At 39.0% G+C, this 25,996-nt stretch overlaps 1 protein-coding gene across 5 annotated transcripts in view; it reads right to left on the bottom strand.

Moving 5' to 3' along the window:
* AP3S1 (adaptor related protein complex 3 subunit sigma 1) overlaps window positions 1-25,996 on the bottom strand; it is a 77,986-nt gene that overhangs the window by 25,290 nt on the left and 26,700 nt on the right. For all 5 annotated transcript variants that reach the window (XR_006714326.1, XM_045486180.1, XM_045486212.1 and 2 more), the window contains exons 2-3: window positions 23,201-23,292; window positions 20,749-20,860 (exon numbers count right to left, since the gene is read on the bottom strand). Coding sequence is in view for 4 of the 5 variants with exons in the window: in XM_045486180.1 (XP_045342136.1) it covers window positions 20,749-20,860; window positions 23,201-23,292 (204 nt within the window). In the remaining variant the exon portion in view is untranslated. The remainder of the gene's footprint in view (window positions 1-20,748; window positions 20,861-23,200; window positions 23,293-25,996) is intronic.

The following is a 25,996-nucleotide window of genomic DNA, read 5'->3' as shown; positions in this document are numbered from 1 at the left end:
CACCATTACTTTAAAAAGCGCTGGGAAAAAAAAAAAAATAATCAAATCAGGCTCCCTATCTTTATGTGAGGAAAAAAGAAAGCTTACTGGAAAGATTTATCATGATAGATGGACACAGTCCAAGTATCTACCACATCTAATGCATCCAGTTTGTAATAAGCAATTAATTCAGGATAAACGATCACTCAAAATTATCTATGGAATAAGCAAAAAAGACTTTGGAATCAGACTTACCTGAGTTCAAGCTCTGGTTTGAATACCTTGTAGGGCCTTGCGGGGGGGAAGGGTTAACGCAGCAGGCCTGTGAGGCTCAAAACCTACACATCCCCCAAAATGGCCTGTTTACCAGACTAGCCCTTGACTAGCTCCTGGGAACTGAGCTCTGAGCCCCTGTACAGTTCTGATAAGTATGTTCTGGCATGCCTGAGTCCTTGGGCTGCACTCTATACCACCAGTCTGAACGAACAGTTTATGCTAACAATGTGATTTATGATGAACAACTCCTTACCTCTGAGGTTCTAGAGCTTAAGTAAGCAAGGTCAAGTCACGATGGTGCCACATGCCTATGTGACTGACCCCCAACAAAAATCCTGACACACAGGCTAGGAGTGACTGTCCCTGATTGCGAACACATTACACATACCATTTCTGGGGGAATTAAAACATATCTTGTGTGACTCCAGTGGGAAGGGACACATCGAAGCTTGCGCCTGGTTTTCTCCAGACATCCCCTCATGTGCTTTTCCTGTTTCTTACCACTGTACTAAACCCTAACCATGAACACAGCAACTTTGGAGTCCTGTGAATCCTAGCAAATCAATGAGATGGTCTTGAAGACCTTTGACACAAACTTTCAAAAATTAATTTCTTAAATTCCCTTGGATAGGTTGTCACTCTGTTTCTATCTCTATTCCCACCACCCTTCTCAAAGGTTACTGTCACAGACAGGATGACGACAAAATTTATCATACAAACTGGGGGCATGAGGAGTAAAAAGGAGCAGCTAAAATTTTATGATTATTAAGCTATAATAGTATGCAATGTTATCGTAATTTCTTAACAGCCTGGAACAAAAGATATAAAGAAGGACTTACAAACGGAAACATATGGTTACTTTATTCACAGGTGATCCTATAGGACAAGGAGTAAAATGCAAACAGCAGGCGTCTTGCTAAACTACTCATATCTCAGGCCAATTTACACAGATCTCTAACCCAAGGTTCCTTCCATCCATGCAGATGGTAAGATAGGTGAAACATTACAAACAAGGAACTGTAGGACTATAATCAACATCTCTCAGACCAAGAGTTGGCAAACTTTCTCCACAAAGGACCATAGAGTGAATATTTTAGCTTTGTGGGCCATATGGTGCAACAAAAAGCAACTATATAGATATATAAACAATGAGCATGGGGGTGCCTAGCTGGCTCAGTTGGTTAAGCGTCAGACTTCGGCTCAGGTCATGATCTCATGGCTCATGAGTTCGAGCCCCCTGTAGGGCTCTGTGCTAACAAAAGTCTGCTTCAGATTCTGTGTCTCCCTCTTTCTCTGCCCGCACCCCCCCCCCCCCCCCGCTCATACTCTTGTCTCTCAAAATAAATAAACATTAAAAAAAAAAAAAAAACTGTTTTAATGAGCATGGCTCTGCTCCAACAAAACTTTACAAAAAGGTGCAGCAAGCTGGACTTGACCTGCTGTAGTTTATTGGCCCCTGGCTTAGACCAAAGTCACTAGAAGTAAGAGGTCTATAAGTAACAAAGAATATGCAGTTTTACTCAACAATTTCATTTGTGAGAAGGCAAATTATTCAGATGACCAAGTGTGGGGGCATACAGGGGTCACCCTCAAAGTTTCCAGTTAATTTCAATTTTTTTGAGGTAGGTAGGAAACAAAGAATATCCACTCAAACTGCCAACTTTATCTTAATTTCTCCTCAAGGTCTTAGTGACATGGTACCTGGAATGACTTTATTCACTCTACTTGAAACTAATTCAGATTCATTTTCCTTCTTTTTATAGCAGATTCTCGCTTATAAGCACTGAATGGGATAACACTGCTTGAACAAAGAGTTGAACAAGCTTAACAAACTTGAACTTCTTAGAAGAATGTGAGAAGAAAAAAACTTTTCCCATTGATAAAGTAGAAAATATTACTTCTGAAACCGTACCTTTAAGTTGGAAATGGTCTGAATTCCAATTTATAACATCATATTTAAATAAGTTATAGTAAGTAAAGCCATTTCACTTCTGCTCCCCGGCTCCAGGAAATTTTTCCTGAAGCATAACATACATACACAGAAGTACACAAATCACAACAATGTATATAACCTGATGAATTTTCACAAAGTAAACATACCTGTGTAACCAACACCCAAATCAGGTGTTGAAATATTACCTGCACTGCAGAAGCCTCTCATACTTCAGTAAGTCACCATCACCATCAAAGGTAACCACTTTCTTTCTAATACGACAGATCCGTTTTGCCTATTTCTGAACTATATTATATGAGATCACACAGTATGCAATCTTTTGTGAGTGGTGCCTTTTATTCATCAATATTTTTGTGAGATTCAATTATTACCTAATAGCTCATTCATTCTCATCTACTGTATGCCATTGCATGAATATACCACAACGTATTTATCCATTTCGCTGTTGACAGTTTGGGTTGTTTCCAGTATGGAGCCATTACAGTTAGCACTGCTAGGAATATTCTTATTCGTGTCTATTACTGAATGGATGCACACATACCCACTGAGTGCACACACAGAGGAGAACTGTGGGGTCACAGGGTAGCAGACGGCTTCAAACAGACTTTCAAAGCAATTCTAAAGCTGGATACCCCAAAGAGCAGTATATGAGAGTTCCCACAATCACACACCCTTGTCAGAGCGTTATGTTGTCCATCTCTTAATTTTAACCAATCTCATGGGTATGTGGCACTAAGTCATTGTAACATCAATTTGTATTTCCCTGATAGCTGTAATGACACTGAGCGCTGTTTCATATTTATCAGCCATTTAGATATCTTTCTTTGTGATGTCTGTTCAAGATTTCTGCTCATTTTTGTATTGGTCTTTCTTGCTAGTGTCTAAAAATTCTTAAATTATCCTAGATACAGTCTTGTCATCTATACATATTACAGATATCTTCTCCTATTCTGTGGCTTGCCTTTTTATTCTACCAACGTTCTTGGAAGTTTCACTTTCAATATTTTCCAATTTATCATCGTCTCTAAGGTTAATCTTTTTTTATATCCAATTTAAGAAATCTTAGCCTATAGTAACATCAAGAAGATATTCTCCCAGAAGAAAACAAAAACTTCACTCTTTTATCTTTCATGTTTCGACTAAATCTAGTGGAACAGATTTTTGTATATGGTGTGGTTTAATTTAATCTTCTTTAATTTAAAATCATTATTAGGGATGCCTGGCTCAGTTGGTAAAGCATGCGACTCTTCATCTCAGGGTCATGAGTTCAAGCCCCAAGTGGGTGTGGAGCCTACTAAAAAATTAAAAAATAATAAATAAAATCATTATTAGACCTACCCATCAGAGTCAAAAGTTTCTAATATGTCTTTATTTTTCCATGCTTACTTTTTCCAAATCACCTGGTTTCATTACCCATATACTATAAGCCACTGGTTTTTAGCCATCAGAAGATGACTATCCTGGTGAAAATGCTGTCTAAATACTTCCCCTCCATTTATGTACACTTATAAAAGATCAGTGGGACCCACTGAATCAATGTGCAGACTATGTTGGGCAAAGTGAAAAACAATTTTCCTGGTAGCTTTAAGTGAGCCACTGGCAAACCATGGAGTAGCAAAAAACTATGGGCTGTCAAAGAGACAGTAGGGTCTAGTGGTGAGGAAACCACCTCTGTTGCTACCTTACTATGTGAGCTTCAGCATCACTTACTCCCCCAAACCTCAGAACTAGAAAACAGTGATAAAACTACCTACCTTTTTGGATTACCTCACAGATCTAGTTCGATAATTTTGATAAAGTGCGTAACACATCTAATAAAAGGAAACCAGTACTGTTCATCTGGCTGTTCAAAACATGCAAGGATTATAAAATTGAAATAGAAATAGAAAAGTCTAATTCTGCAGGTGAACACTGATATAAAAGCAAGGTGACTACGTGCTGAGGCTGGCAGGCCTTTGTGATATGCTTATTAATATAGAAAGAAAAATGTTGCCTATATTTAAACCAGAACAATACCACCTTTGAAAAATATAAATACAAAAAAAAAAGTGTCCTGCAGTAAAATGTCATTATAACTACAGGTTCTTAATTTAGGAAAAGAATTCTTAAGATTTAAGACATTTAAATGCTAAGTCTGGTCTAAACAAATCAAAAACCCTCTTCAAAAAAACCCTCTTCCACTGGGTGCCTGGCTGGTTCAGTCATAGAGCACGCGACTCTTCAGGGTTGCGAGTCTGAGCACCATGTTGTGTGTAGAGATTACTTAAAAAATAAATCTTAAAAAAAAGTTTCCATTAATTTTATTTTGATTTAGCAAAAATTCTTAATATAGTTAGAAATCTGGAGCTTTGTATGTAGATACACACACTGATGTGTCATATGGACAAGGCCAAGACAAAACTAATAATCTACAAACTGAAGTAAAGAAATTAAGAACAACAAATTAATGGGCCTTTGGGGTTCTAGCCAGAATAAAAAATAGTAACAAAGTTGCGATTGCATTATATTTCACAAGGAGATAGATAAAAAGAACCAAGTACTAAAAGTGGCATGGTAAATACCAGTCTCTTACGTTTCATTTTTTTTTTTTTTAAGTTTATTTGAGATAGAGGAAGAGGGAGAAAGTGAGCACAAGTGGGGGAAGGGCAGAGAGAGGAGCCCAAGCAGGTTCTGCACTGTCAGCGCAGAGCCCAATGCAGGGCTGGACCTCTCAAACCGTGAGATCATGATCTGAGCTGAAATCAAGCCACACACTTAACCAACTGAGCCCAGGCACCACTTTTATGTTTCATTTTCAAAATGATAAAAATTTTGGGGTGCCTAGGTGGCTCAGTCATTTGTGTCTGACTCTCGATTTTGGCTCAGGTCATGATCTCACGGTTCAAGAGATCGAGCCCCACGTCAGGCTCCGTGCTGCCATGGTGGAATCTGCTTGGGATTCTTTCTCCCTCTCTCTCTGTCCCTCTCCCACTTCCTTCTCTCTCTCTTTCTCTCTCTCTTTCTCTCTCAAAATAAATAAGCTTAACAAAAATAATACAAATAAAAAAAATAAAAATGATACAAGTTTTAAGGTCAATTTAAATAGAACGGTTATCTACTAAGCAGCAACTCAATAATCTCTGCCCTCCAAAAATTCAAAGGTTAATGGGGAAAATATTAATTTACTAAGAGAATCATATTTTAAGTTTTCCTTCATTTTAATAATTATCTAATTTTCCAAAAAGAAACAAAAAAAACAGATTCGCATCCACACAGAAATACTCTCCCTTCCCAGTGCCCTTGTAACAAAATTTTCTTCTGTTTCCTTTATCTTTAATTACAAACCTGGGTCTGGGCCACAAAGGTAACCAGAATCTGTTATGAGGCAGCTTAGTATTTAACAGTGCTTAGAACGTAAGAGCATAAGCTTTGGCAAGCATGTCTCTATTAAAATTCCAGCTTAGCCTCTATGAAATCTAGGGCAAGTTATTTAGCTCTAAATCTCAGTTTCTTCATCTGGACATAATAATGGTACCTATGCCATACAGTCGTTTTAGTGATGAATATATATAGGGGTGCCTGGGGGGCTCAGGAGGTTAAGCATCCAACTTTGGCTCAGGTCATGATATCACAGTCTGTGAATTTGAGCCCCCCATGGGCTCAGTGCTGACAGCTCAGAGCCTGGAGCCTGCTTCAGATTCTGTCTCCCTCTCTCTCTCTGCCCCTCCCCCACTCATGCTGTCTCTGTCTCTCCCTCTCTCAAAAATAAACATTAAAAAAAAAAAATTAAACATATATTGATGAAAATAAAGCCACACTCAATGACAAGAAAATGAACTCTTGGAGGACAAAGGCCAAAGAAATCAAGTTGAAGCTATCTTGGGAATACATAAGCAGGGTATTAAGTTGAGACTCTCATGAGAGAATTCAAGCACATAAAACAATAAAGAATCGGGGCACCTGGGTGGCTCAGTCAGTTGAGCGTCCAACTTCGGCTCAGGTCATGATCTCACAGCTCATGAGTTCGAGCCCCGCATCAGGTTCTGTGCTGACAGCTCAGAGCCTGGAGCCTGCTTCAAATTCTGTGTCTCCCTCTCTCTCTGACGCTACCCCACTTGTGCTGTCTCTCTCTCAAAAATAAAATAAAACATCAAAAAAAATGAATACACATAAAGGGCTTAGAACAATGTCTCCCTTCAAGAATATGTATGTTGGGGGGCGCCTGGGTGGCGCAGTCGGTTGGGCGTCCGACTTCAGCCAGGTCACGATCTCGCGGTCCGTGAGTTCGAGCCCCGCGTCGGGCTCTGGGCTGATGGCTCAGAGCCTGGAACCTGTTTCCGATTCTGTGTCTCCCTCTCTCTCTGCCCCTCCCCCGTTCATGCTCTGTCTCTCTCTGTCCCAAAAATAAATAAACATTGAAAAAAAAAAAAAAGAATATGTATGTTGGCTAGTATTATAATATACACATATGGAGAAATAAAAATATGCCTTAGGTAAAACAGAAGCCACAAAATATCCTTAAGCAGTATCACTTACATGGCAGACCCACCCCCCACTTTATTTAAAAAAATATATATTTTTTAAGAGACAGAGCGTGTGTGGGGGAGAGGCAGAGAGAGAAGGAGTCACAGAATTCAAAGCAGGCTCCAGGCTCTGAGCTGTCAGCACAGAGCCTGACGAGGGGCTCAAACTCATAGACCATAAGATCATGACCTGAGCTGAAGTCAGACACTTAACTAATCAAGTCACCCAGGAGCCCCCCACCCTCCCTTTAGAGTTTTCTTTCTAGGTAAAATATAATTATTTTTTTCTGAGTTTGAGGACTTCTATCAGATTTCAGCAGGAAATCTATAACATTAAATGAAATATGTAAATGTTAAATTGACATATCATAAGATAGAAAAAGTCTTAAACCCCAAAATAGGAGGCACAAATTTAAGAATACTAATAATATGGCAAGAGATCTAAAAAAAAAAAATTGTTTTTAGTCAGCAGCAAGATGTTCTAGAGAGATACTGGTTTAGCTCAAGCCAAGAATCAAAAAAACGCCACTAAAAATGTACCAGAAGAGGGGCGCCTGGGTGGCTCAGTTGGCTGAGCATCCAACTTCAGCTCAGGTCATGATCTCACACTCCATGAGTTTGAGCCCCGCATTGGGCTCTGTGCTGACAGCTTACAGCCTGGAGCCTGCTTTGGATTCTGTGTCTCCCTCTCTCTCTGCCCCTCCCCTGCTCATGCTCTTTCTCTGTCTCAATAATAAATTTAAAAAAACATTAAAAAAAAAAAAATGTACCAGAAGAGCTGGGGAAGGCAAACTGAACTTAAAACCAGATCAACGGCCTTTGAAGAACATGATGAATACAGCCTAGGGACACTCTCCAGTACGTACTACTGCATGGAGGTTCAGGATCTTCAAAATACGGTGCTTAAGGTGTGTAAATGGCACTCGACTTGGAATATGACTGGGTTCTGGACCGAATTTCCACCAAACCTGACCCGGACGCTAACATGCCGATGAGGACAGTCTTAGTAAAAACAGAGCCATTTATTGTGCATTTACCTCGTACCAGTACTTTACACAGATTAAACTCTCAACCTCAGCATGTAAAAATTAAAAGTTGATGAGAGGGCAAGCTGTCTTCTACTCTCACATCAAAATGATTCTAAAAGAGTTCACATCAAGGATTCTTTCTATGTGACTTATTTCTGTTTTTCTTAAAAAAAAAAAAAAAAAGGTTAATGATAATAGCCAAAATCTATTGAGTACATGTTATTATGTCATTGCTATGGTTCCAGGTGCTTTAAATATATTATTTCATTTACTCCTTCATGGTAAGTCATAAGGCAGATACTTTTATTATCGGCCACTTACAGCAAGAAAGGTTCTAAATTAGCAAAAAGTCAACTAACTACTAACACGGGTAAGTAGAAGAAAGTCTCACTGCAGAACCCAAATTCTTATTCACTAGGCATACTGCCTCCAACAACAGGAAATAGTACTTGATTTTAATGTAGTAAGTAGTTACTTAGAAAATTTGGAAAATACAGAACAGTATAAAGCAAAAACTAACTTTCAATACTTCTACCACCCACATGAACACAGAATTGTGCAAAGTGGACTTCTTGTACCATAGGAAACTTAATTATATTGGAGCCCCTCCATTAAAACGACTTAATATGATTTGTATGTTGGATTTAGAAGTCTAAGGAAGAACCAGGGTTTTCAACCAAATATTAATTTTGTTTTTTTCAATGTTTATTTTTAAGAGAGAGAGAGAGAGCGTATACGCACACAAGCAGGGGAGGGGCAGAGACAGAGGGACAGAGGATTCTAAGCAGGCTCCGTGCTGACAGCAGAAAGCCTGATGCAGGGCTCATATTCATAAACTGTGAGCCAACCTCACAAACTCATAGACCTGAGCCAAAGTTGGACAATCAACCAACTGAGCCACCCAGGTGCCCAAAATACTAATTGTGAAAATGAAAATAGCCTCTGAATCATTTCCTTCTGTGCACAAAAGCGACTCGTGAGAGATTATTAAAATTATATTTAAACTTACAAGCAAAAGCTGATCTAAAAATCATATCTGATCTTGAAAAATATTCTCCCACATATAATTAAAAAATGTTCTTCCATGTATATGGTACAATTGATATGACTTAGAACAAAATAAAATAAATGCAAAACCTAGAAAGATTTTCCTTATGTAATTTTAACTAGTCAATACAGAGGGCATACTGGAAAATCACCATTTGGCAAACGCCACAACACTAATTCCTCAGGCAAGAATCATTGAAACAAACTGAAATTAATGACCAAAAAGATGATTAGATAAAGGATATTTACATCATCTCAAAATTATTCCCCATAAGATACTTTCAAGCACAAAGAGATAACAGAAGTTTACAGTAGACGAACCTGGCAGGCACGGTCTTAACCAAGGGGTCGGAATAAATATTATAGTGAGACAAAATGAGATCGTGTCCCTCTTGATACGATGCACTGCAAAGGATGTTAACAGCACTTCTGTGGTATACTCAAACTGAGGAATATTCTATAAAAGAATGGGCTTGTACTCTTCAAAGGCTCCAGATATGAAAGACATGGAATGCATGAAAGACAAAGATGAACTATTACAGAGTCAGGGAGACTCAGGAGACGTGAAAACTAAATGCAGTACGTGACTTGAATTAAACTCTGAATGAGAAAAATGACAATAACGGGACAACTGGCAAGTTTTGAATGAGGTCTGCAGATTAGATAATAGTATTATATCAATGTTGATTTCCCGATTTTAGTCATTATACTGTGGTTATAGAAGATGTTAAATTTAGGGAATCTGGGTGAAGGTATGATATGCAAGAATTCTTTGTATTGTATTTGTCACTCTTTTGTAAGTATGAAATAATTTCAACATATGTTTTTGAAAACTTTAAAGAAGAAGAAAATTTGAAAACCCAAGCTTAATGAGTGTCCTCCTGTATTACCAATTCCTCCCTGAAAACCAACCATCCTACCCTGGCAAATTAGGAATTCACCTTAAGTCAAAGAAAAACACCAAGATAAGTTGAGTTTTTCTCTCTCTCTCAAACCTACTTTAAAAGGAGAAAAAAATAAATTTTATTTTTTTCTAGTCCCAAAATTCTGACTTTAAGTACCTGAGTTCCAAAATACTTTCTTTACAGGTGTGCCTGAGTGGCTCAGTTGGCTGAGCGTCCGACGTCAGCTCAGGTCATGATCTCACGGTGAGTTTGAGCCCCACTTCGGGCTCGCGGCTGTCAGCAGGGAGCCCACATCAGATCTTCTGTCGCCCTCTCTCTCTGCCCCTCCCCCACTCACACTTTCTCTCTCAAAAATAAACAAACATTAAAAAAATTTTTTAAATACTTTCTTCACCACTAGAAATTACATAATAACATATCTACCATGTTCTAGGCCCTATGCCAACTATAAACATTAGCTCTCATTCTTACAACAATGTTGATAAGGTAGGTATGCCTATCAGCACCTACAGACGAGAGAATTGGGAATGGATAAGTGGATACGGTTAAGTAATTTGCTCAGTTATATAACTGTTAGATGGCGAGAGGCAGTATTCAAATCCATGCCATTTGACTCCAAACACCAACCTGACTCTATGATGCCTCCCTAGAGGGTGGCTGAAAAGTTAACAGGTAAATTAGAAAAGAATCTTCAAATTCAATACCAAGATTTATCACGAAGCAGCAGTGTAAGTAAGTGAAAAGTGAATATATTTCCAATTATTGGAAAATAGACTTCTCAGTAAAAATAAGATAGAAAACGAATTGTTTATAGAAACATTTTTTGGTTTCTTATGTATATGAAAAATGAATCTTACTGAAAACAGAAACTTTTAATACTCAGGTTAAAGTATGGTGTAGCAAGTGTAAATTTTCCTGAAACGATCCCAAGTAATCACTCTGGATTGCTGGCAAAATTAGCCAACTGGGCCAGGGCTCCCTCTTTCGTCAGAAGAGGAACTGCACCAGAACTCATCCTCCCATGGACCAGCGGTTTATCTCCCGGCACCCGCCGCCCAGGGGAGCTGCAACTTCCCATAGTCCCTAAGTGCTGGTCAGCTGATCTTCCTAGATAATTCTTAAAAATAACCTAGAGAGCCCAAATTTGATGCAGTATGCTACTTAACAAGGTGCTTTCAAGCATAGCCTTATAATAAAAGAGAACAATGACACAGGGCGGTAGGCAGTGAGGCTTCCACTGGCACACCATTCTATGTCCAGCAGCACCCACCTAGCACAATTTCCTATGTGATAAAGGGAAGATCACGGGATCTTTCTTCACTTAAGTATTCTTGACTTACAAGTTCCTCCAATTAGGTCAATTTCTTAGTGGCTAACTCTATCACCATATAAAATTCATTCTAAGCACACAACATAGAGGATAAAAAGATTAACAAATTCTCATAAAAATAAGATAAAATAGAACTTCCTTATCCAATTCAATTTGCATACTAATGGAATAATACTTTGTATGCCTTCCTTATAAATATACGCTTTAATAGTAAAGTTAGCTAAAAACCACTGTCTACTACATGTCAGTCATTTAGCCATAAGCTTCATGTATCTTTTTTGATGCTTATACCTACTCTATAGGTTGGCATTATTATTATCACTCCATTTTGTAGATGAGGTCAATGAAGGTCAAAGAGGTTAAGTAACTTGCACAAAGTTATACAGCCAGTACAGGGGCAGGGGCTGAATGATGTTAACCATAACTAGCTTGCTTTAATTCACTGATCTTTCTAACAACCTCATGAAGTTTATAGGCAGCAAATTAAAATAGGCACCCTTGGGGCACCTGGGTGGCTCAGTTGGTTGAGCATCTGACTCTTGATTTCAGCTCAGGTCATGATCCCAGCGTTGTGGGATCAAGCCCTACATCTGGCTCCATGCTGAGTGTGGAGCCTGCTTAAGACTTTCCCTCTCTCTCTCTCTCTCTCTCTCTCTCTCTCTCTGTCTCTCTGCCCCTCCTCCAACTCGTGTGCACACACACTTTCTCCCTCTCTAAAATATAAATGGATGAAGGAAGGAAGGAAGGAAGGAATAAATAAGTAAATTAAATAGGCATGCTTTATACAGGTGAAAAAATTCAAGGTCTATTAAAATCAAATGACAAGCTCAATATTTGGTTCAATCAGCATCAGCAGCCATAAGTAAAATAATTTCACAAAAGTCGGTCTAACGTTCAGTACCATAGCAACAACAAATGCTACACATGGAGCTCTGGTTTATATACATATTATAACACCATGTATGATCAAACATCTTTTTTAACCTAAAGAAAAGTTCAGCTGTTAGTGTAATAGGGAAGGACAGGATAAAATAGGCAGAGAGGGAAAGGTTAGGACCTGAGGTCCCTGGGTGGGGAAAAACACGTATTTTGTAACAGTACTAGGAGCGTCTAACCGCAGCAAACCCCCGTGGGTGCAAGGTTCCTCTTAAGAATGTAACAGAGCCCACCTACTCCCCGCCTCAGGTTCCCCTCAGGAATTTGACAATCAAGGTACCTAACTAAAAAAAGTAAACCATGAAACTTATGTTATACGAGGGAAAGTACGACCAGTCTGACCCCTCACACAATGGAGTCGAGCCAATAAGGAATGGACAACCCAGCACCTAGAGCTATCAAGCCAATAAGGGTAGAACCTGAGAAGGAACTAGGGGGAAGGCACGAAGGGGGGCTGATCAGAACCTTATAAAACAAGGACCCTGGCCTTATGTTCCGGGTATTCATTTTCTAATGCCCCCCTCTCTGTAAAGAGAGCTCTCCTAATACTCTTCTTTTCTTGCACTCTAATAACTTTTGCCTGCTCCTCAATTTTTGTCCACCTCTTTCATCCTGCAAAGTGGCAAGACAACGAATCCCGAGTATTGAGGTAGAAAATCCTGCAACATTAGTACTCAATTTTGTCCTGACTACAACCAAACAAGACCTGATGCTGATGTAATTGCTATATGCGGTACAGAAAACTGTAATAGAATTTGGAATTATCTAGTGAACTTTTATGCCTCCATTTATTATCAGCTTGGCATAATAAATTAATTGAGGACAATATGGCTGCTTATAAATAACTCAACCAACCACTGTCAATATTTAATGAACCTCTCATTCTCACTCTGTAAATATTTTAACACTTCCAATGAAGACATGCTACAACAGAAAGACTAAAAAAAGCCAGGTATCAAGTCTGAAATTTGCTTATATGGCAGTCAATATCACACTCAAATAGTACGTATCAGAAATAAAAAAGGATCACCATTTCCCCAACTTACTTACAAAGAATTAAAAAAAGAAACAAAAGAAAACAGAGGCTGATGGTACTCAATTTGGTGATACAGTGGCCTAAATTCCACAGGGAATTTAGTGATGATGCCTTCTCTCAGATTTCACAAAAGATAAAAAGTCAAATCTGGGACAGCATATGCATACCTCAGAAACACAAAACCTCTGCATAAAAATACATGCTCCCAATGATCATTTGAATGGTATCATTTTCAACATTGAAAAAAAAGCAAAATTTAGCATGTTTCTGAATTATATGATGACATTTGGGACATCTGGGGGGCTCAGTCAGTTAAGCTTCTGATTTCGGCTCAGGTCATGGTCTCACGGTTCATGAGTTCCAGCCCCACATTGGGCTGTCTGCTATCAGCACACAGCCTGCTTGGGATCCTCTGTCCCCCATCCCTCTCTGCCCCTCCCCTGCTTGGGCTCTCTCTCTCAAAATAAATCAATAAACTTATTTAAAATAGATAGATAGATAGATAGATAGATAGATGTTTTGTTTTCCTGATCAATTCTTTAAAGAATATACAAGACAAAGAAGTTTTGATCTAAACTCTCTTGATTTATAATTTTCCATTTCTACTTTTGACATTACACTTGACTTTCTTGAAGCGAGACAGAGGACGGACGAAGCAAGAAAATCAGCTCTAACTAAGCTTCTGATTAGCTGTTTCATGAAACAGAAGAAGCTATAAGCTATTCCCTTCCACCTTTGTTCATTCAACCAACATTTTTAAAGTGACTGCCTCGTGCATGCTCAGCACTCCCTCTGAAGTATTTAACGATCCCTGGTAATCGCAGGGGAAAGACAGCAACCACAGAACCTCCAACATGTTGGTGGTAAGCGGTAAATTTAATTGTCCCTGTAAGGGAAGTTACAGAACTTTTTTTATGACATGACAGATTAACATTTGATAACTCAATTGGACTCTCTTAGAATAACAGCTCTAACCTACATTAGTAATAGGAAAGTGACACAATACTCCTGAAATCTTCTTTTCTGTGTCTTACCTAGTATCAAGACAAATTATCAACATTTGAACAGTAATAGCTAAAATATCTTACAAAACACAGACCCAGTTTCCACTTTCCAGAAAGGTGTGATAGAATTTATTTCAGATTTGATGCAGGATATTTGTTCTTGGACAACTCCCCGTATAATTCTCTTCTGAGATATAACCACTAAACTATCGTAACCATTAAGATCAGTCACAGAAACAAAGAAATAATGATGATGGCTTAAATCCCAGGACACAAATATAAAATACTTCTGATTGGTCTCTAGGAAAATTCATATTTGTTTTAGTCTTTCTCAACTGCAATCTTTCTCTTACAGAGTAAATTTGAAACAGATTGCTTTTCTCCTTTTTTTCCTCTTGTTACATTAGCTAGCTCAAGGAAATAAAAAAGTGTTTTGGAATGTAGTGTGTATGTCTACCACTCCCTTCAGTTGTGGACAAGTGAGAGAGAAATAGAAAACACAGTTTCATGTTAACAAATCATTTTCTAAAAAAACACAAAGTTTCTATGAAATAATAGTGCAATGAATTAACTACTACCTATATGGGATAAACCAAGAAATGTGTTAATGAACAAAGTTAAAAGGCAATGCAATACTGGGTTCTGATTAACCCTTAACTGTTACCTAATTCATACATAAGTAAGTTTGCTTCTCTTTCTTGACTAGAAAAGCCTTTGGGAAAACAAAACACAATAAAACTTAGCAGTGTTTCTCACAGAGGCCCCAGGAGGAAATTAAGTATCTATCTAAGGGCTCGTGAGGCATATTCACCTCAAACTCAAAATTTCTTTGAAGTTTCCTCTTACAGCTTTAAATATTATAAAAATTTCTATTCTACCTCATATTACAAACATATATATCTTAAAGGCATCATTTCCTCACCACCAGTTAAAAAACGAAAGAGCAGGGGCTACTGGGTGGCTCAGTCAGTTGACCGTTGGACTTCAGCTCAGGTCATGATCTCACAGTTCGTGGGTTCGAGCCCCACATAGGGCTCTGTGCTGATAGCCGAGTCTGCTTTGGATTCTGTGTCTCCCCCTCTTTCTGTCCCACCCCTGCTTGTGCTCTCTCTCTCTCAAAAACAAATTTTTAAAAAATGGAAAAAAAAAAAAAAAGAGCAAGAATTCTGCTATGATCACTTTGTGGCTTTATGGAACTCAGACACCCACCTCTTTCTCAAAACCTAGTTTGAAAATTATGGATCAAGAGTAATTTGGCATATGAAATGCTCCATTTATCACTTGTCCTTTTTTTTCTTCCATTATTAACAATATTTGATACCAAAAGCCTTAATCTGGCCACTTTTACTGTTCTTAAGCTTTGGAACTCAGAATTACTGCCAAAGTTTTCTGCTTTGGTTAATTTCTCATTACCCTATCATACTAACTAGATCTCTAAGCATGCCCCCTTTGTGCTGACTGCAAAACCATGAAACTTATTTGGCACAAAAAAACTTTTTTACATGCAGCTTTCTCCAATTGACTACCATGTGCCTACACCATGCCCCTATGTTTTTGCCCTGTCTGGGGCCAAGAAAGAGAAAGAAAATGTATGTTCAGAGCACTCCTTCATGATAATCTTACTCCAGCACAATTATTTGTAGCAGTTACATTTGTTTATTGTGCCAGAGTTAGTTTTAACTATCACAAACAAAAGGTACAAAAATCTTAAGTGTATACACAGCTTCATGACTTTCGCCAATGGAATCAGTGCTCAGATAAAAAAAATAAACAAAATAAAATATCACTAGCACGTAGCAACTAAATTTTATTTTTCTAGCAAACTCCTTGTGCCCCTCCCCTGCTCATGCTCTGTCCCAAAATAAGTAAGCAAACATTTTTTTAAAATTAAAAAAGAAAAAAAAAAGAACAAAGAAAGGCTCTGAGGTGGAGGCACGGCTGGTGTTATTTGAGAAACAGTAAGCTGGCCACAGGGGCTGCAGCAAAAGGGAGAAAGAGAGAAGATGAAGTAAGAGAAGCAGAAGGGTACGGGGAGAGGAGTCAGAGCCTGTGGGGCCTCATGGGTCAATCGTAAGGAATCTGGATTTTACTCGGAGCTAGAAGGAAAGCCACCGGAGAATTCAGAATGTAAGAGGTGACCTATTTCAACAGTATCGCCAGCTGTTTTGCTAAGAAAAGATGAAACAGAAAAGACAGTGGAAGCAGGAAGAACATCAGGAACCTATGTTAACAGTCTAGGCAAGAGCCAACGGAGGCCTGGACCGGCGTGGTGGCCGTGCAGATAGTGTGTGGTCACATTCTGTGTCTCCTACAGGACTTGCCGAAGAAGAGGTCAGAGAGACCAGGCGACTGAAATGAAGCACCTCTAGGGGCAGGTGAAAAGCAGGCGAGTGCAGTGTCCCAGAAGCCAGGTTAGCAAGTAAAGAATCTTAATCAAATAAAGGAGGACTGATGAGAACCTCTGGATTTAGCAACAACAGAGCTGAAAACCTGAATGGAGTATGTTTAAAAAGAGTGAAGAAGAGAAGAAAAATCTGAAACCGTGTGTGCTGACACCTTGTTTAAGGCATTCTGACAGAAAGGGAGGGAAAGACAGGGGGCAGTGGCTGAAGGGGGAAGTAGGGATAGGACTTCTTTCAAGCTGGGAGAACGTACTAGAGCTGGTGGGAATGACTGGGGAGAGAGAGGGAAAAGGATTCAGGAGAGAGAGGGAGAAGTGCTAGAGCCATGGGGAGGAGACTGCTTCGTAAGTGGGTGAGCTGGTCTTAGGCAGGAGCATGGGGAGTTCCTCCCTCACAGGAGAGAAAGCAGAGTGCATGGACCCAGATGTGGAGTCTATGGAAGTTCTCTTCTGATGGCTTCAGTTCTCTCAGTGAAGGAAGAAGCAAGACGCCAGAAGTGCCAGAGCTTTGACAAAGGAGAACCTACCAGTTGACCAGGAGTCTGGGAGATGGAGGGATCAGGGAAATATGATTACTGGGTAGCATTAAGGACTCACCGAGGTTGGAGATCATAAATTTAAAGTGAGACCTGTAGCTTCACAGAGCTAGAACAAACAATCCTAAAATTTGTGTCGAACCACAAAAGACCCCGAATAGCCAAAGCAATCTTGAAAAAGAAAAACAAAGCTGGAGGCATCACAATCCCGGACTTCAAGCTGTCTTACAAAACTGTAATCATCAAGACATTATGGTACTGGCACAACAACAGACACTCAGATCAGTGGAACAGAAAAGAGAACCCAGAAATGGACCCACAAACATATGGCCAACTAATCTTTGACAAAGCAGGAAAGAATATCCAATGGAATCAAGACAGTCACTTCAGCAAGTGATGCTGGGAAAACTGGACAGCAACATGCAGAAAAATGAACCTGGACCACTTTCTTACACCAGACACAAAACTAAAGTCAAAATGGATAAAAGATCTCAATGTAAGACAGGAAGCCATCAAAATCCTCGAGGAGAAAGCAGGCAAAAACCTCTTTGATCTTGGCTGCAGCAACTTCTTACTCAACATGTCTCCAGAGGCAAGGGAAACCAAAGCAAACATGAACTATTGGGACCTCACCAAAATAAAAAGCTTCTGCACAACGAAGGAAACAATCAGCAAAACTAAAAGGCAACTGACGGAATGGGAACAGATATTTGCAAACGACATATCAAAGGAGTAGTATCCAAAATCTATAAAGAACTCATCAAACTCAACACCCAAAAAACAAATAATCCAGCGAAGAAATGGGCAAAAGACATGAATCCAGACACTTCTCCAAAGAAGACAACATCCAGATGGCCAACTGACACATAAAAAATGCTCAACATCACTCATCTTCAGGGAAACAGAAATCAAAACCACAATGAGATACCACCTCACATCTGTCAGAATGGCTACCATTAACAACTCAGGCAACAACAGATGTTGATGAGGATGTGGACAAAGAGGAACCCTTTTGCACTACTGGTGGGAATGCAAACTGGTGCAGCCACTCTGGAAAACAGTATGGAGGTTCCTCAAAAAATTAAAATTAGAACTACCCTACAATCCAGCAATTGCACTACTAGGTATTTATCCAAGGGATGCAGGTATGCTGTTTCAAAGGGGCACATGCACCCCAATGTTCATAGCAGCACTATCAACAATAGCCAAAGTATGGAAAGAGCCCAAATGTCCATCGATGGATGAATGGATAAAGAAGATGTGGTACATAGATACAATGGAGTATTACTCGGTGATCAAAAAGAATGAAATCTTGCCATTTGCAACTACGTGGATGGAACTGGAGGGTATTAGGCTAAGTGAAATTAGTCAGTCAGAGAAAGACAATTATCATATGACTTCGCTCATGAGGACTTTAAGACACAGAACAGATGAACGTAAGGGAAGGGAAACAAAAATAATATAAAAACAGGGAGGGGGTACAACACATAAGAGACTCATAAATATCGAGAACAAACTGAGTGTTGCTGGAGGGGATGTGGGAGAGGGAGGGTGGGCTAAATGGGTAAAGGGCACTAAGGAATCTACTCCTGAAATCATTGTCACACTATATGCTAACTAACTTGGATGTAAATTAAAAAAATGAAATGAAATGAAAATGAGAGCAGCTGTGGGGTCTAGCCCCCACTCCAGCACTGACTTCTGCTTTCAGTGGGGATATAGGTGAGGAGCCACCATTCTTTTTAAAAAAAATTTTTTTTTAATGTTTATTTATTTTTGAGAGGGAGAGAGACACAGAGTGCAAGCAGGGGAAGGGGAGACAGAGAGAGAGAGAGAGAAAAAGAGAGAGAGAGAGAGAGGAAGAGAGAGGGAGAGACAGAATCCGAAGCAGGCTCCAGGCTCCAAGCTGTCAGCACAGAGCCCAAAGCAGGGCTGGAATTCATGAACCGTGAGATCATGCTCTAGCCAGAGACAGACACTTAACTGACGGAGACACCCAGGTGCCCCAGGGATCCACCATTCTGAAATTTATTGTACTAGGCACCTGATGGGTACTTTCAGTGGGGAATAAACCACTTTTTACTCTTTTAGATCTTTCTTCTCATATATATACCTCTGTATTTCTAAAAAATATACCCATATTCTGTTCTTTCTCGAAAAAAAAAAAAAAGTGAGACCTGTGGAATGGCTATGTTTGTTTTTTTTCTACAAGTACATTCAGACATTTGGATACAAAGAAGGAGCTAAGTGTATACCAGACTATGATTTATCACGACTGACCATGGAATTGAAGCGGGGTAAGGAATATAAGACATCAGGAAGACGGACAGTATTAAAAAAAAAAAAAAAAAGCTAAGATTCAAAAGACTGAAGGTCCCAACAGGCTCAAGGAATTATTGCATTAATAGAAACTGCGATATGGAGAAAGGTGGTAGACAGAGGGGAAACTGAAATGGAGATTATGGAGAATGGCAGTTTGGATAAAAAGAAGGTCTAGAAATGAACACCAGGTGCAGCAGAGGGCAAAAGTTCAATGAAAGGGAATACTAGTCTGAAGACACCAGGGTACTGGGAGAATTATCCACATGAATACTGAATGCTGAAATCACCAAGAATTAGAACACAAGTAGTACCAGTGACTGCCAGTGAGCTAAGAGTAAAATTTTTAGGAGACCCCATGGGTCTGCCATTTCTGCATATAATATAAGCAGAGGTACAGACTGCTATTTTTGCGGACTATCTTTTTAAGCAAGCCTGTATAAGAAAACAGCCCCAGAAAATAGAGAGTATTTCTCTCCAAAGCAACAGGTAGGTTTATCTATACCCATGGAAGATATTCTTTTCCTCCAGGACATGGGCCGACATGATTAGTGTCCAGTATAAAAGATTCCAGTTCCTCTTCTATAACCCAATCCACTGTTTGTACAGGTATCATCTGGCCCTCTTAACGTCACCCTTTGGCAACTTTGGAGATTGGCATGGGGATCCAGTGTAAGCAAATGCTGTTACTATGTCTACTGTTTGTGCTGTTCGGAATAAGTCCTTTGTTTCTAATCCAGAAGTCTCCTGTCCTCTGCCGGCATCCACGACACTGTGGTAGTGAACTTGTTAGCTTGCAAGTAGGGTAGAATCTCAGACCTTTGAAAGTTTTTGATAAAATCCCCAACAAATAGGAGGTGGGGATGAGAGGTTACTCAAACAGGATGGGCAGAGAAGGTGGTATCGTTTACAAACAAGAAATAAAGTTTGGAGGCATTTTAAACAAGAGAATGGTCTGGAAAAAGCAACAAGAAGCAAAGAAAACACTAGCAGGCTCAGCAGTATGAAGAGAAGAGAGCAGGACTGTTATTACTTAAGATGGTTACAGGTAGTGTCAGCAGGGAAGCCAGATGTAATTTATTACAGGAAGAAAGTGAAGGCAACATTAACAAAGAGGCTGAAGATACAGAGGAATGTGCTTATGACTGACCTTGAGTTCCAGGGACATTAAGAAAGATTTTCAGGAGGCAGGGAGGGGTGGGTTTGGGGATCAGATCTGGATACACATGGTAAGAGATCCGGAATCGTGGGCTTCTTGCATGACTTACGTTAACAGGAAAAAAGGGCATGATTAAATTAATTGTGATTAGTCTTAATCTGATTAAATTTACCCATGTGTTTTAGCACCCTTAGTCCCCATTTCACTCATCTAATATCTACTATGCAGCAATTTATTTCTTACCAAACAGAACATCATTTTAGAAAATTTAGAGCATACAAGTTTTAAAATACATAAATGCCAAAAATGGTATTAAGACAATAAGTGTTAACTTACTTGAATTAGATCTAAAATGCCAAGTTCACTTTCTGAAGAATCCACACAGAAGACAAAGTATAATGTTGCATAATGTCTATAAATCAGTTTGTTGTCAGATCCTCCAATTAACCTAAATGACAAAACAAAACCAAAAAATGGAATGGTATAGGGATAAAATGAAACACATTTTCATTAGCTCAATGTGTTTAAAACCCTTTATAAAATGTCTGGGCATAGCATTCAAGTGAACTTGGGAGACTAAGTAAATTATCGTGGCTGTTTTCTTCAGAGATAATAAGTAAAAGAAGCTGGTGCTTAATTTTAGTTCATTAATTCGTTAAGCTATCTACTGAGTACCTACCATTTGCCAGGTACTGAGAGTGGGTAAGAAACAATAAACAAATAAGAAAAAATGATCAGAGTAGAAAACGCTACAAAGAGATTCAAAATAGGGGGATACCATATTGATGGATTTGCTACTTAAGATGGATTCTTAAGAGTGACATTAAGAGGCTGAGAGGGGCTGCTGGGTAGCTCAGCTGGTTAAGCTGAGTGATACGTTGAGTGTCTGACTCTTGATTTTGGCTCGGGTCATGGTCTCACGCCTCCTGGGATCCAGCCCCATGCTGGGCTCTACGTTGACAGACGGAGCCTCCTTGGGATGCTCCCTCTCCCTCTCTCTCTGCCCCTCCCCTGCTCAAGCTCCCTCACTCTCTCGCAAAAAAAAAAAAAAAAAAACAAGTTTATAAATTGTAAATGTGTATTTGCAAAATTTAACTGGAGCATGATATACCCTTTTAAGAAATTCAAGTAAACTTTCTACATGATTAAAAAATAATTTATGATCAACAAAGAATGAATTTTTTATTATCCAAACTCTTTTTCATAATATAAATCATACACATTAAAATACAGAAAAGTGTGGGTTTTTCTGACTAATCTCTGATTATTCATAATGGGGCTCAGCTAGTTTAGTGTTTGAATTGTCGATGAGGAAATATTAAGAAATTGATTATAGGGGCGCCTGGGTGGCGCAGTTGGTTAAGCGTCCAACTTCAGCCAGGTCACGATCTCGTGGTCCGTGAGTTCGAGCCCCGCGTCAGGCTCTGGGCTGATGGCTCAGAGCCTGGAGCCTGTTTCCGATTCTGTGTCTCCCTCTCTCTCTGCCCCTGCCCCTTTCATGCTCTGTCTCTCTCTGTCCCAAAAATAAATAAACGTTGAAAAAAAAAATTAAAAAAAAAAAAAAGAAATTGATTATATAAACACTAGAGGGAACATTTATAAAGCTATTTTGAGAACACACTGCTTTCATGGAATCTATTAATTTAAAAGTATTTAGGGGCGCCTGGGTGGTGCAGTCGGTTAAGCGTCCGACTTCAGCCAGGTCACGATCTCGCGGTCCGTGAGTTCGAGCCCCGCGTCAGGCTCTGGGCTGATGGCTCAGAGCCTGGAGCCTGTTTCCGATTCTGTGTCTCCCTCTCTCTCTGCCCCTCCCCCGTTCATGCTCTGTCTCCCTCTGTCCCAAAAATAAATAAACGTTGTAAAAGATTTAAAAAAAAAAAAAAAAAAAAAGTATTTATAATAGTTGGCAAGATAATTATAACTGATTTTTATTTATTCATTTTAAAAAACAGAAAACTGTATTAGCTGAATTCTATCTATATACATATGCCTATATATAGGTACATACACATTCACACTGATATATATGCGAAAAGCAGACTTCAGGCTTGTTTACAATAATAAGATAAAGAATGTAATCTAAATTTCTATGAACAGGTCCATTTACCTAGGCTGTTCTAAATGTGCTTATATGCTTTTCAAAATATTAAGTGAAAACAAGTAACATGCAAACAAGCATACCTAGTGTGATCCCACAAGTAAAAGTTTTGGGGTTTTTTTTTTGTTTGTTTTTTAATGTTTCTTTATTTCTGAGAGAGAGAGACAGAGTGCGAGCAGGGGAGGGGCAGAGAGAGAGGGAGACACAGAATCTAAAGCAGGCTCCAGGCTCTGAGCTGTCAGCACAGAGCCCAAAGTGGGCTCGAATTCACGGACCACAAGATCATGATCTGAGCAGAAGCTGGATGCTTAACCAACTGAGCCACCCACGCATCCCATAAGATTTTACTTTTATATGTTAGTCATAAAAAACTTAATTTTCTAGAAGGATACACAAGAAATCGAGAAAGACTAAAGTCAGGAAAGGGAAACTTAGTTTATAATTTTACATGTCCCTGCAACGTGTGAATTGTTGCCATGACCTTTATATAAAATGACTCCACAAAAATTTTTAAAACAACAAAGACTGCATATCTTCAAAAAATTCAAGTTAGATTTACAGCTAACATAGGTGGTAATCTCCTAATCCAATTCATAAAAAGTAGGAAATTTTTACCATTAACCAATTAAACAGCATATATTTTAATCATATAGCCAAAGATTAGAAATGTTCATGAAATGCTTTACTTACAATCCTCCTTCTAGGAAATTACAAACATTTTCATCTCTCTTAGATACCAAATGGAATGTCTCCCTGATGATTTGCTGTTGTGTATCTTCACTCTGAGAAAGAATAATTCATACATGTTAGGATTAAATTTCTAGGTTTAACAGCATTTTAAGAATTAAAAAAAAAAGTAAAAGGCAGTAATATCTCTCAGGGACATTAACTTAAGGAGCGGTCCTTGGAGAGCTAACATCACATCTCACAGAAACAAAATCCACCATTTTCTGATGAAAAACAAAAAGGAAAAAACAAAACAAAACCAACATTTTACAGTTTGGTACTATAATAAAACTAACATTTCTAAGTTTCAAAAACCAAGAAGAAAAATATTAGATAAATTAAAGACACTAGTAAAAGGGATACTAGGTATTAACCAGTCAAAGCCCATTGTTGTACAAATGAGTAAACTGAAACAGAGAGGGAAAATTATAAATAATTCATGGACCTGATCTATATTTTATTGGAAGAAAAACACAGTAGTTTAGAGCTTCCAATTGTTTAAATGCAAACTGAGATGAATTCATCCATATTAGTCATGTAAGCACAGCCTAAAACCAAGATTTGGCTCAAAAGATTTTAAATTCACCAAGCAATTCACATCCCAGTAAAAAAGAGCCAGCTCTCAAACACTGCAATAGAAAACAGGAAAATCACAAATAGGAACTTCACAGGAAAGGAAATATGATGGTCCATAAATAAATGAAAAGAAGTTAAAATGTAACAAAGTGAAATACAAATTAAAGTACAAGGAAATAACTCCACATGCACCACAGTAGCCAAGCATAAAAGTCTGTCAGTACCAAATGTGGGACCAAAGAAACTCATCACACCAAGTGGGAGGGTAAATGGCATAATCACTTGAGAAAACAGTTTTATAGTCCAGCATTTCCACTCCTAGATACTATACTAAACCATATGAAATCATTGTTTTTGAAGATCAAAAACAAAGCAGTGTTGGCAATTACATATACACAATAAACTCTTAACCTGTGTAGCAAAAGACATGTAGATGTTCATCAAAGCACTGTAATGACCAAAAAAAACCCTGAAATTACCCAAATGTCCCACCAATTCCAGAATGGATAAATTATGGTACGTTCACACAATGGAATCCTGTAACAAGAACACTTCTTTTTTTATTTAAAAAAATTTTTTTTAAATGTTTATTTATTTTTGAGAGACAGAAAGGCAGAGTGTGAGCAGGCGAGGAGCAGAGAGAGAGGGAGACACAGAATCCGAAGCAGGCTCCAGGCTCCGAGCTGTCAGCACAGAGCCTGACGTGGGGCTCGGACCCAGGAACCATGAGATCATGACCTGAACCAAAGTCAGTACTTAATGAACAAAGACCCCCAGGCGCCCCAAGAAGCAAAATGTAAAGAAATAAATTATACCCATCATATGAAGGATTGTCAAAAACTTAATGTGGAAAAGCGCCTTCCCTTTATCTGAGCTCGGGTTACCATAACAAAATACCACAGACTCAATGGCTTTAATAGAAATTTATTTTTTCATTATTGTGGAAACTAGTGATTCAAGATCAAAGTGCCAGCATTAAAACAAACAAACAAAAAATGCTGGCATAGTTGATTTCTGGTGAGTGCTCTCTTCCTGGCTTGAAGACAGTTTCTTTTCATCGGGGCCTCACATGATAGGGAAAGAGAACAGGAACGAGCTCTCTGGGGTCTCTTCTTATAAGCACACTAGTATCACGAGGGCCCCACCTCATGACTTAATCTAGACCTAAGTATCTCCCAAAGCCCCAATACCAAATACCATCAAATTGGGGGTTAGGGCTTCAATATATGAATTTGGGAGGTGGGGGGACAGAATTCAGTCTATAGCAGGGGGAAGAAAGCAAATACCAGAATGACATGTAATCATTCCACTAATATAAATTCCAAAAAAAATGCAAAACTAAATAATAATATTTTATTTAGTGACACGCATATAGGTAATAAAAATAAAACTATAAAGAAAATCAGGTGAATGATTATCATGTTTCAAAGGATTGGTTTTATAAAGACTGTATTCTTTAACCACATTGCAATTGGATAATATAATCAATAACTAAAAGGATGTTTTAGGGGCGCCTGGGTGGCGCAGTCGGTTAAGCATCCAACTTCAGCCAGGTCACGATCTCGCGGTCCGGGAGTTCGAGCCCCGCGTCGGGCTCTGGGCTGATGGCTCAGAGCCTGGAGCCTGTTTCCGATTCTGTGTCTCCCTCTCTCTCTGCCCCTCCCCTGTTCATGCTCTGTCTCTCTCTGTCCCAAAAATAAATAAACGTTGAAAAAAAAAAAATTAAAAAAAAAATAAAATAAAATACAATGATGTTTTAGGGCGCCTGGCTGGCTCAGTAAGAAGAGCATATGACTTTTTACAATTCTTTTTTAACATTTATTCATTTTTAAGAGACAGAGCATGAGCAGGGGAGGGGCAGAGAGAGAGAGGGAGACACAGAATCCGAAGCAGGTTCCAGGCTCTGAGCTGTCAGCACAGAGCCCGATAGGGGGCAGAAGGGCATGTGACTATTGATCTTGGGGTCGTGAGTTTGAGCCCCACATTGGGTGTAGAGATTACTTAAATAAATGTTAAAAAAAATAATACTTAAAAGAATGTTTTTTTTTTTTTTTTAACGTTTATTTATTTTTGAGACAGAGAGAGACAGAGCATGAACAGGGGAGGGGCAGAGAAAGAGGGAGACACAGAATCTGAAACAGGCTCCAGGCTCGGAGCTGTCAGCACGGAGCCCGACGCGGGGCT

Source organism: Leopardus geoffroyi, chromosome A1 (genome assembly GCF_018350155.1).
Source record: "Leopardus geoffroyi isolate Oge1 chromosome A1, O.geoffroyi_Oge1_pat1.0, whole genome shotgun sequence".
Lineage (NCBI taxonomy): Eukaryota > Metazoa > Chordata > Mammalia > Carnivora > Felidae > Leopardus > Leopardus geoffroyi.
The sequence above is the reverse complement of the archived record's forward strand: the minus strand, read 5'-3'. Positions and strand labels throughout refer to the sequence as shown.